General features: G+C 46.6%; 1 protein-coding gene across 2 annotated transcripts in view; it reads left to right on the top strand.

Annotated features, from left to right (window-relative positions):
• The window catches only part of TRERF1 (transcriptional regulating factor 1), a 246,761-nt gene that overhangs the window by 220,319 nt on the left and 14,195 nt on the right, over positions 1-12,247 (top strand). For both annotated transcript variants that reach the window (XM_011986720.1, XM_011986719.1), the window contains exons 14-15: positions 6,083-6,171; positions 8,248-8,361. In XM_011986720.1, coding sequence (XP_011842110.1) covers positions 6,083-6,171; positions 8,248-8,361 — 203 coding nt within the window. The remainder of the gene's footprint in view (positions 1-6,082; positions 6,172-8,247; positions 8,362-12,247) is intronic.

Raw genomic sequence — 12,247 nt, 5'->3', positions numbered from 1 at the left:
GTGCTGAGCCCTGTTGGGTTGCTCCCCAGTAGTGACTGCCTGTTGGCTTAATTGCCACCTTGCTGGGACCCTATCTTCTGGATCTCCTTTGGCTCCTGACTCTGTGGCTGTGACCAGTGTCACCCATCCTGAGTCCCAGCCCCAAATTTTCTCTCCAGGCTCCTAGTTGTCTGGAGAGGGAGTTCAGGTTTCCCAAGCCTGCCTGAGCCTGTCCATGTCAGGGAGGGAGGCTGTAAGTTTGGGGAGAAAGACAAAGACACAGGCCTATGAAAATTACTTCTTTACTTTACTCATTATCTTCCCTTTCCCACCCATTCCAAGCCATTCGTTAAGAAAAGGAAGAAGTGACTAGTGCTGGCACCCAGGAGAGATGTGCTATAGGGGAAGGACTGATGTGGTGGGCAACTCGCCCAAAGCTGCTTGCCAAGGCCACATGAACCCTGTACAGGATCCTCAGAGGAAGGTTCTGTTGCGGTGGCTCCTGGCGCTCAACCCCCACCACGATGCACAGTCCAGCCCTCTGTTGCTCTCAGCACCCTCCCACCCATGTGTGGTTAGCAGTTGTGTGCAGTGGTTCCCAATTAGCACTTGGGTTGGGAAGGGCCAAGCATGGGGGAGTCAGGGTGGAGAGGAAGCTTGGTTGTGATTCGATGGATTGCAGCGTGCTTGACTTTTTTCATTGAACTGGTCATTCCTGCAGATGGTTGAAGAGTGGAGGGGTGTTAGAACTGACCCTGGCTTCTTGGCAAGTGTTCAACAGAGTCTGCTTATTGGCCCTGAGCATAGCCCAAACACCTACTGAGTCCTGAAACCCTGACCTGAGTTGTGGAGATAGAGGAGACCTGGAGGAATTACTCATTCTGTTGGAGAGGACTGGTCTCTTCTGCTTTGGAAGCTGCTCCAGTTAAATGAGGAGACAGAATTACACGCTCAAAAGAGTAATTTGCAAGAAGCACAGCTGTGATTTCATTTCCCAGGCATCCTTAGCCTGTGTCTGTAGCTAGACAGTGGTCCCCTCAAGGGTAGGACTGAGTTAATACTCTTTCACCTTGCCTAACACTGCACTAGTTTAAATTTAAAAAAAAAAAAAAAAAAATTGCCTAGTGGACAAGCTCAAATTCTGGATTCAGATTGAGGCTTCCCCCTTTTTACCCACAGAGAAAACTTTGGTAGCAGCCTTCTTCACCTTGCACCCCCCAAAAACTTACTCAACCTTCACCCGCTATTGAAAACCCTGTGTGGAAATGAAAATCTGGTGTAAAAACAGTCCCCCTTTTTCTACAATGAACATGTCTGTCTTGTGTAACTACAAAACATTATCAATGGGGCCAGGAATGGTGGCTCATGCCTGTAATCCGAGCACTTTGGGAGGCCAGGGCAGGCAGATCACTTAAGTTCAGGAGTTCGAGACCAGCCTGGCAAACATAGTGAACCCCCATCTCTACTAAAAATACAAAAATTAGCCGGGCATAGTGGTGCATGCCTGTAATCCCAGCTACTTGGGTGGATGAGCAGGAGAGTTACCTGAACCCGAGAGGCATAGGCTATAGTGAACGGAGATCACACCACTGCACTCCAGCCTGGGTGACAGAGTGAGACCCTGTCTCAAAAAAGAAAAAAGAAAAAAATTATTAATGGAAGTTTTAAGAAAGAAAGTCTGTCTAAAAGATACTGTGTCCAAACTTTCTCTCACCCCTCCATGTCTCTTTTTAATTGCCCGGGTTCACTGTAGATTGCCCCCAAATTAACCACAGTCCAGAGCCTGTTTCCCAGCAACCGAAGGTCAGAACAGTTTTCCTCTGGATACTGTTCCAGCACCGTTTCATCCAGTTAATTAGGTTCTTTGTAATTAGCCTTAATCGTCTTGTTAGGGGCCCCTGCTGGTAATAGCCCAATAGCCAGGAATCCCCAGGTAGAACAAATGAGTGCGGGGGGATTCTCAACCCACGAATCCTGTGTGCATGCTGAGTGGACAGCAGGGATCCTAGAGAGAAGGGAGGGTGTGGGAAGGTAGTTGAAGGATAGGGGAGGATTTGAGGCAACCCCCTGCCTCGGTTTTGTGTTTTATCCTGGACTTTGTCCAAGATGCAAGATCTAAGAAGGGCTGGCTTAGAACCTTGTCTGAGAATGAGGAACTTGTCCCTGTCAGACTCCAGGAAAGAGAGACATCTGAGCCTTTCCTTAACTTCAGATTACAGAGGGATTTTGGAGGCAGGAAGGAGAAGACTATGGATATAATAAGCAGCCAGGAGTGAGACTGTGGATAAGAAATACACAGAACAAGAAACAGGTGGTCTTGGATGCCACTGTCCACGTATCAGCAGGGGCGGCATATGTCTCATAGCCCTGGGCTGATTTGGAATCTGCTCTCCAGGTGCCCAGTGAAGGTTCAAAACATGTATCAGACACTTAGGACCAAACCTGTCAGTCACGGAGTGACTGCCACCCTCCCCATGTCACGTGAGGAAACTGAGACTCAGAGAAGTTAAGTAGGCTTGCCTGGGATCACAGAAGGAGTAAGTAGCAGAACCAGGTTCACAACCTAAGGTGACTAAAATCACCCTTTTTATCACAGTTCAGTGATATTATTTGGGGAAAACACATTCATATGTTACTTATCTGTCCGAGGCTTTAGCCTGGGAATTCAATCCAAGAGCCCAGGGATGGACTCTCAGCCTCAGTGGGCAATCCTGTGACCAGGAAGCCAGCTCTAGTGTGAGAATGGATTTGTTGCCCAGCCAAGCCTCTGTCCCTCAATTTGTGAACATCCTGTTGAGCAGACACTAACACATGCACACACACAGCACTGTCATTTGCACCAAAGCACAGACCCTAGGACTATGCAGAAGAGCCACCTCTTATTCAGAGAGTACTCCCTGACCCAGCCCTGTATCCCTTGGAATGGGAGAGTCACATAGAGGGGCAGGGAGAACATGCAGCCCACTCCATTTCAGTACGAGTTGTAGAGAATGCACATTCCAGAATCAGGAAGCCACCAAATCCAGTGTCAGAGCAGCAGTCTTAAAAACCACCAGGAGTCAACAGGGAGAAGGTCTCCTTCCCCCATGAGGTTTGGGGATCCCTCCTAACAGATGGGCAGGAAGTTACTTCACCTGTGGAGTTGCAAGCAATTTGGAAACATGAAGGGACATGCTGCTCAGAAATCGACAGGCCAGGGAACAGAACACTGCTTTTGGGGCCAGAAATCAGGTAATGAGCCTGGCAGGTAGAAAAAAGAATATCCACTGCAGAGACTAGCTGAGAAGGCTAGATGGCCCTGTTAGTGTCTTGTCATGTCTTAGAGCTACACTCTAACTTAGGAAACTGATGATCTGGCTGAGGTTGGAAAGAATTTCATTGATCTAGTTGAGGGTTTCATCAGCAAAATGTCTCCTGATTCCCCATTGGAGATGCAACTGAGGGCCACACAGATTCTGGACCTGCAGCAGGGCAGCGGAGCAACCTCTGTGTAAGCTCGCGTGAGTCAGCTGGTATGACAGACTGCCATTGTGGTCTTTCTTCCATCATTATCTTTCTGACTCCTCTTACCCGTTTGCTCTTTTGGTGGATACCTAAAAGGAACCATGATTGTTGTTTGGTTGTTGAGCTGAATTGTTGGTTATTCTTTTCTGTGTCCCTCTTTCTGCCTCTGTTCCTGGGGAAGGGGACCCCAAGGCTTTGAATGTTGGACAGAATTTGAAGAATGGTGATGGAAGTGCTATAAAGCCTCAAATCCCACCAACCCCCTGTGCTCACATGCACTCCGGCAAGGATTCTCCAAACTCGCAGCCGCCCTGAGGCTCCCTGTTACTGTGGTCTGCACAGCCAGAGCTGTCTAGTCCTCTGGAACCCATGGAAGATGACTCCCTTCTGCTGAGGATTCATGAGAAAGCTGCTTTCCTTCTAGAAATAAAGAGATAGGTTTGCAGCTGGGCACAGTGGTGCACATCTGTAATCCCAGCACTTTGGGAGGCCGAGGCAGGCGGATCACTTGAGGTCAGGAGCTCAAGACCAGCCTGGCCAACTTGGTGAATCCCCGTCTTTGCTAAAAATACAAAAATTAGCCAGGTGTGGTGGCACGCACCTGTAATCTCAGCTACTCAGGAGGCTGAGGCAAGAGAATCACTTGAACCCAAGAGGCAGAGGTTGCAGTGAGCTGAGATCTTTTCACTGCACTCCAACCTGGGTGACAGAGCAAGACTCCATCTCAAAAAAAAAAAAAAAAAGATAAGTTTGCAAACCAAATAAATTGGGTGGTCGCCCTGCTTTTGTAGACATCTGACCCCACCCACCTGTGGAAAGCATATTCTGAGTCTGGAGCCAAAGCTTCTGGCTTGAGGACCCATCAAAGAGCTGCACAAGGAAGTTGTTTATTTCAGAAATGTGAGTTTACGTCACTGAGCCATATATTTTCCTAAGGACCCTAGGCTCCCCACCTGTGGTCTAAGGAGGCCTCTGCCTACCTAGAGCATTTTCACCTGATTCACTTATTTTGGCCAAACCCTACAAGGGAAGAAGTGATTAGGGTTTCCTGTACTGCAGCCCCATCAGTTGACCATAGCAAAATGGAAACCTTGGACTTGCCCGGAAAGGGAAGAAAGATGTTATGGTTTGCGGTACTAGCGTACCCCACTAATGAAGTATAGTGAGGTGGGGTACTAGTATACCCCACTGATGAAGTGTAATGAAAGATACGGTTTGGGGTACTAGTGTACGCCACTAATGAAGTCTAGAGAAGTGTAGTGAGATCAGAGCCTTGGCTGAATACCATCCAAAGAACCAGAGATGTGGAGAATTCAGCAGGCCAAAAGAACAAGACCGAGTTTTCTCTGAACCAGCCGCAGTGGTGGAACCTTCCCTAGAGCCTCCAGAAATAGGAGTCCCCTTAGAAGTAGACCTTATTTCTTGCCCCAAACAAGCCAGTACCATTTTATATTATTATCTGCATATTCTGCTTTCTTTCATGGAGGAAAAAGACATAAATATCAGGTTTAGCCAGTAAGGCAGATGCACCAGCCCAGCAGTGAAGCCTCTCCCTCTTCGGTCAGCAAGTCCATCAAGAACTGGCTCCACTCACCTCTCCAGCCTCATCTGCTTCTGCTGGAACAGTGTACTTGAACCAGATTAGATTACTAGTCGTTCTTTGGAAACCTCCATTTCCTCATCTGTCAAATGGGCTCATCATCATAACAATCTTACAGGATTGTTAGTAGAACCTGATGATGAGTAACTGAAGTACTTAGAACCTGCCACATAGTAAGCACTTAGAAATGTTAAGCTATTTTCCTAGCACAGCGTCTTGCTTGTAATATACACCTAATAAATATCTGTTGAATGAATGACTGAAGTGCATGACTTCACTCTTGCCTCTGACTTTGCATATCCTGCTTCCTCTCACCAGAATACTCTTCCATCTCCTTATTGCCTGACTTGCTTCTATATGACCTTTAAAACTCAACTCAGATGTTTTCTCTACCTGGAAGCCCTCCTGGCTGCCCTGGCCCTAACCTGAGTGTGGTGTTTCTCCTTTGTGCCCCAATGACACCTCACCTTTACCTGAATAGTTACAGTTACCACCTTGAACGTCATGACCTACTTGTTTGTCTCCCCAGTAGATTGTGCGCATCTCGAGGGTAGAGGGTGAACCCAGCCACACCCTGAAGGGTACTTGCTACGTGAATGCTTGCACTTGTGAATATGATAACAACATTAAAACTGTCCCTAAAATGTGTTGAATGCTCTTTGTTTCCCAGTGATGATGCTGGGCACTTTTTGTGCATTATCTTCTTTAAGTTTCACAAAAATCCTAATCAGTGGAGGCAATTATAATTATTCCCAATTGTAGGTAACAAAACAGGCTTAGGATGAGTAACTTGCCAAGGTCAAGGCCATAGCTGAGATTTGAACCCAGGTGTCAGAGCTCCTAACCAGTATATCACACTATCTTTTTGTTCAAATGGCAATTTGATATGTATTATATCACTTGCTCTGTAGTTGTATTTTGTAACTTAACTAAATGAACCAGCAACTAAAAGCAAGGGGAACTGTGAGATGTTCTTATGAGGTTTGTGTTTTGTTGTAGGTTCGGACAAGTGGACCTCCCTAGAAAGAAAACTGTTTAACAAAGCACTAGCCACTTACAGCAAAGACTTTATTTTTGTACAGAAGATGGTAAGCATGATTTTTCCCATTGCCCCGTTGAAATTAAACTTGGGAAATTGTACACAAAAATATTTAGAAATATTTGGATACTGGTTTAAGATACTTACAAAAAGGATGTCTTCCACACTCGCTGGTGAGGATGGTAGTGGATATAGGGGTGGTATGGCCCCAGTGTTAGGACTGTGGGAAGGAGAGGACAAGGGAAAGAAGGCATAGATTATCTGGACACTGCAGTGGTGCAGTGTTATTTTCTATCTTAATAAAAATGTGTAATTCATAATTCTATCAGAATAACGAGAATCAGACTCCTGGTTCATAATTTACATAATTTATTTTATTTATTTATTTATTTTTTATTTTTCAAGATAGTTTCACTCTGTCGCCCAGGCTGGAGTGCGGTGGCATGATCTTGACTCACTGCAGCTTCCACCTCCCAGGTTCAAGCAATTCTCCTGCCTCAGCTTCTAGAGTAACTGGGATTACAGGCACGCACCACCACTCCTGGCTAATTTTTGTATTTTTAGTAGAGACGGAGTTTTACTATGTTGGCCAGGCTGGTCTCCAACTCCTGACCTCAAGTGATCCACCTCCCTCAGCCTCCCAAAGCATTGGGATTACCGGCATGAGCCACTGTGCCTGGTCATACATAATTTATGTATATTTGACAGATCTACCACATTTCTGACAGAGTTTTTTTCTGGGTAACTGGGGAGAGGAGAACATGTGGCCTCCCTCTACCCAGTAGCATGGTTTCTGGTGTTGAACTCCTATTTTTAACGACAGTAATAATAAAAATACCTTGCATATACAACATTCTAAAGCAAAATAAAACTTTCCATAGATGAAATAGCACTTTATACAACAGATACATTTATTGACTTTATTGGCTGAGAGATGGTTTAGCATAAAAAATTAAAACCATTCAAAGAGTGTTTCAACAAACTGACGAATGATGGAGCCATATTGTGTTAAAGCCATTTAAGACTGTTTGGGTACACAGAGAACAGGGCCACAGGTGGCAGCACCCACTGGCCCCTGGCTGAGACAGATGGTCCTCAGAGGTGTCCTAGCATGGCATGTCTCCTGTCATCAGTCTAGGGCCTTGCCTGGGCAAGTGTAAGAAGCAGGAGGACTTTCTCTCTAACTTGCCTCCGCCTCCATGTCTGCATTTGCTCCTGCCTTGCCCATGCCCTTGCTGCCCCGTGTGCCCAGCAGCCCTCATGCCTGGCGCAGACCTCAATCCTTAGGCCCCACACTTTCAACTGATGATGGATTCGTATATTGAGCTTACCAGGCAACATGAGTTTTAACCCAGGGCTCTCTGGGACGGACACTATCCTCACTCCCTCAGGTGATTCTAGTGTGGAAATTCCAGGTGTCGGGGATGAGAAGGAGGCAGCTTTGAGGAGACAGGACTTCATCTCACCATGTAGGTGGCCTTGTTCCCACCGTCAGGGGTAAGGCCAGCCTTTAATCTGCCACCAGCAAACCGACATTATTACACCTCATCTGATCGTAGAGCATATGAACTAAAGAAAGGAATGTTTTTGCCTTAAGATGCATAGACCTGGCCGGGAGCGGTGGCTCACACCTGTAATCCCAGCATTTCGGGAGGCCGAGGTGGGCGGATCACAAGGCCAGGAGATCGAGACCATCCTGGCTAACACAGTGAAACCCCGTCTCTACTAAAAATACAAAAAATTAGCCAGGCGTGGTGGCGGGCACCTGTTGTCTCAGCTATTTGGGAGGCTGAGGCAGGAGAATTGCTTGAACCTGGGAGGCGGAGGTTGCAGTGAGCCGAGATTGTGCCACTGCACTCCAGCCTGGGCGACAGAGTGAGACTCCATCTCAAAAAAAAAAAAAAATCTGAAATGATACCCAAAGAAAGTAATGCAAGGGGCTACCTGTGTTGCAGGGTGAGGGGTAAGGACAGGTGTGGGAAGGAGGCCTTTCACTGCGTACATTTTTTTCTTGAACTATACAAACTTGTTTATTACCTATTACAAAATTAAACATTCAAAAATGCTTGCTGCCTTTGCTGTCTGCCCATTGCTGGAGCTAACCTTGATCTCGCTTTCCCGGCAGGTGAAGTCCAAGACGGTGGCTCAGTGCGTGGAGTACTACTACACATGGAAAAAGATCATGCGGCTGGGGCGGAAACACCGGACACGCCTGGCGGAAATCATCGACGATTGTGTGGTGAGTGAAGCTGCTAGGTTGTTGCTTGTGCTGGCACAGCTCCCACCCCAGGCCCAGGTTAGTAAGTAGCTGGTGTTCGGTTTGGCTTTGCTGCCAAGATAGCAGGAGGAAGGAGGTGACAACAGCCCAGCTCCCCTGCAGGATTCAGGACCTGCCCTCCTGAGTAGGTAGAGGAAAGACGTCCATAGGTTTGGCCTGTAGCTCAGTGTTCAGATACAGAGGTGAGGGCTGGTGCCCGCTTCAAGGCAGCTAGGAGCCAGAAGAGTTAAACCAAGGATGGTCCCAGCTTTGGGTTTGTTGGTTTATGATTGGGTGGTGTCCTGACCCCCTGGAATATTCTTTTCTGATCTGTCCATATCACAGATGCTACTGAACTGAGCCCATAACATGCCTCAGAAAGGGTCCCTGGGATTTTGCCACAGTCTGTAAAGCATGAGCAAGAGAAGCTTTGACCTCTAGGTAGTGCCAGGAACCCTCCATCACTGAGGAACTAATTCGCTGCATGTGGATGATTCTAATCCTTACATCACCATTTATCCCTGGTATTGATTTCCTTCATTAGCAGACAGTCCACAGTCAACTGCACATTAAGTATGTACCAAAGACACAGCAAGACCTAAATAGTCTCTGAACCCTGTGTGTGTTGCTTTGGTGATTATTATCACTTGTGATCCTTGCAATTAACTCTCCACCCTGCATCCATAGCCACGGGAAAGCTCCTTTTCACACTCTGTGGAAAACATTACCTACAGTGTATGTGTATATAAAAATTATGTATTACATTACTGAGCTCTAGCTTGTGTCACCATCAGTGAAAGTATTGGGAATTCATGAATTAGGTAAATATTTGAAATTATATTTTCATTCCCAGTTGTGCCCCAGTTGTAAGGGTTAGCACATGTATGTGTGTTATTTTCTTTAACAGACAATGAAATAGCAGTTTTCATGTGCTAGGCATTGTGTTAGGGACTTTATAAATATTGACTTATTTAATCCAATGTAGTTCATTTAATACCAATTCTATGCGGTAGGAAACTGAGGCACAGAGCTTAAGTAAATTGGCCATAGTCACACAGCTGCTGAGTATGTTGTTGAGCCTGATTCCCTTGTGTAGGTAAGAGTAGTGATATGCAAATTTTCTTTTGTTTGTTTGGGACAGGGTCTTACTTTGTCTCCCAGGCTAGTGTGCAGTGGCACAATCATAGCTCACTACAGCCTCAACTTCCTGGGCTCAAGTAGTCCTCCCACCTCGTCCACCGGAGTAGCCGGGACTACAGGCACACACCACAACGCCCCACTCATTTTTTAATTTTTTGTAGAGGCAACGTCTCACTGTGTTGTCCAGGCTGGTCTCAGACTCCTGAGCTTAAGCAGTCCTCCTGCCTTGGCCTCATCCTGGCTAACACAGTGAAACCCTGTCTCTAATAAAAATACAAAAAATTAGCCAGGCGTGGTGGCACACACCTGTAATCCCAGCTACTCGGGAGGCTGAGGCAGGAGAATTGGTTGAACCCGGGAAGCAGAAGTTGCAGTGAGCCGAGATCACACCATTGCACTCCAGCTTAGGCAACAAGAGCAAAACTCCGTCTAAAAAAAAGAAATTTAGGCCAGGCGCGGTGACTCACGCCTGTAATCCCAGCACTTTGGGAGGCCAAGACAGGCGGATCATGAGGTCAGGAGATCAAGACCATCCTGGCTAACACGGTGAAACCCTGTCTCTAATAAAAATACAAAAAATTAGCCAGGCATGGTGGCGGGCACCTGTAGTCCCAGCTACTCGGGAGGCTGAGGCAGGAGAATGGTGTGAACCCGGGAGGCGGGGCTTGCAGTGAGTCGAGATTGCGCCCCTGCACTCCAGCCTGGGCGACAGAGCGAGACTCGGTCTCAAAAAAAAAAAAAAAAACTTTTGGACTCATTAATGCTTCAAAGCCTATGCTTCTAACTAATAATTGATCCTCACTATGAAATATACATACATATATACATTTATGTTAGAGCCCAAATATCAGAGAAAATAGAAATCTGTAGAATAGAATGGTATTGCCATTTTTTCAATCAGAGATGGCAGTATTCTATATTCAGGATTTCTTGTGACCAGGGCTTTGGTTTGACTCATTTAAATAGTGATGTATGATATCAGAATAAGTAGTGATGTATGATATCAGAATAAGTAGTGATGTATGATATCAGAATAGTCTTTTGCTCGTCTGTGGCCTAATGTTTAAAAAAAGTGTGATCACCCAGGCACTGTGGCTCACACCTGTAATCCCAGCACTTTGGGAGACCAAGGCGGGCGGATCACGAGGTCAGGAGATCAAGACCACCCTGGCCAACATGGTGAAACCCCATCTGTACTAAAATACAAAAAATTAACTGGATGTGGTAGTGCACGCCTGTAGTCCCCGCTACTCAGGAGGCTGAGGCAGGAGAATTGCCTGAACCCGGGAGGTGGAGGTTGCAGTGAGCAGAGATTGCACTACTGCACCCCAGCCTGGGCAACAGAGTGAGACTACATCTAAATTTAAAAAAAAAGAAAAGAAAAGAAAACAATATGATCTCCTCCAGTTCAGTCAACTAAAAGCAGTTGAACTCCCACAATGTAAACAGCAATGTGTATGTAGTGCTGTGGGCAACCCGAGGATGTTAAATGACCCCTCCCTCCTCTCCCCCCACCACAGAGAACATATGTCCTTGTTGGGAAGATACAACATGTGTAAGTGGAAATACACCACGAACCCCAAGAGTGTTTAAAAGCAGTATGCAGTGAGAACCAGGAAGTCTTAGATGGAGCCTTAAGGACTCTTTCACCCAATTTGACCATTTTACAGGCAGAAAGTTGAGACCCCGAGAGGGGAAGGGGCTTGCCCCAGGTCACACAGCATTGCTTTCCAAATGAATAGAAGAGACAGTAAACAAGGAAGCACAAAGATTCCTGCCTTGAAGACCTAGGCTTGCTAGCCTGTAAAATGGCCAGATGATTTAAATGATTTAGAAAGTCCTTTCCAATTCTGGAATGTTCTGGGCTCTGTCAGTGCCATGTTTTGGAAGAGGGGCAAAATCAGAGAATATGGTCTTCCGAGGTAAATTGGTGCATCTTAGGCCTGGGCGTTATCAAGTGCCTAGGACAGAGCCTGGCATAATACAGTCACTCAGTAAATGTTCGTTAAATGAATGGGTGAATATTTTTCGAAGATAGGAGTTGCTCTGATTCATAAACATTCCTTCTGTGAATTCACTGGAGGGAGATGGAATGAACAAGGGGATGCTGAGCAGAGGAGTGATGCTAACAAAGATGTTTCCACACAAGGCAGAGGCACCGTCTTGGACTGCGTGGGCTTTGAAGATGGGTAGGAAGGCCCAGGCCAGCATGAAGCTTCAGATGAAGGAGGAGAGGGTAAGAGGGTGCCCGAGGGGCCACACCCTCGGGTTTATTCACCAGGAGCCAGTATTAGGCTGGGCCAGGAGTGTCCACACCCTGGTTACTTGTGAGCTTAGGGAGAGCAAAAGGCTTTTGTGCAAAGATGACTCAGGCCCACAAAAAAAAAACAAGAAAATCTTGATTAAAGGCCAGTATGGCAGCTCACAGGGGCTTTGTGGGCACTATGTGCACAGTCAGCCTTCTAAGCATAGTTTGCCAAGTGGAGATGAAAAACTGGGATCATGGGGATCCCGGGGAGGGTGCACCTGGGGAGGGTGTGCAAGGCACAGTCCTAGGATGTGGTCCTACTCTTTGTCCTCAGGGCCTGTCTGGGACACCTGGGATAGCTCTTCTGATCATGTGTCTTCAATGTTTTACGAAAGGGCGGGTGACCATTTCCCTGCAGATGGAACATGAAGGAACATGCTCAGGTGGTTCAGGGATTATTGAGGACTTGAGAGAGGGGGA

Source organism: Mandrillus leucophaeus, unplaced genomic scaffold (assembly GCF_000951045.1).
Source record: "Mandrillus leucophaeus isolate KB7577 unplaced genomic scaffold, Mleu.le_1.0 Scaffold3, whole genome shotgun sequence".
Classification (NCBI taxonomy): Eukaryota; Metazoa; Chordata; class Mammalia; order Primates; family Cercopithecidae; genus Mandrillus; species Mandrillus leucophaeus.
This window is presented reverse-complemented; position numbering and strand designations above follow the sequence as displayed.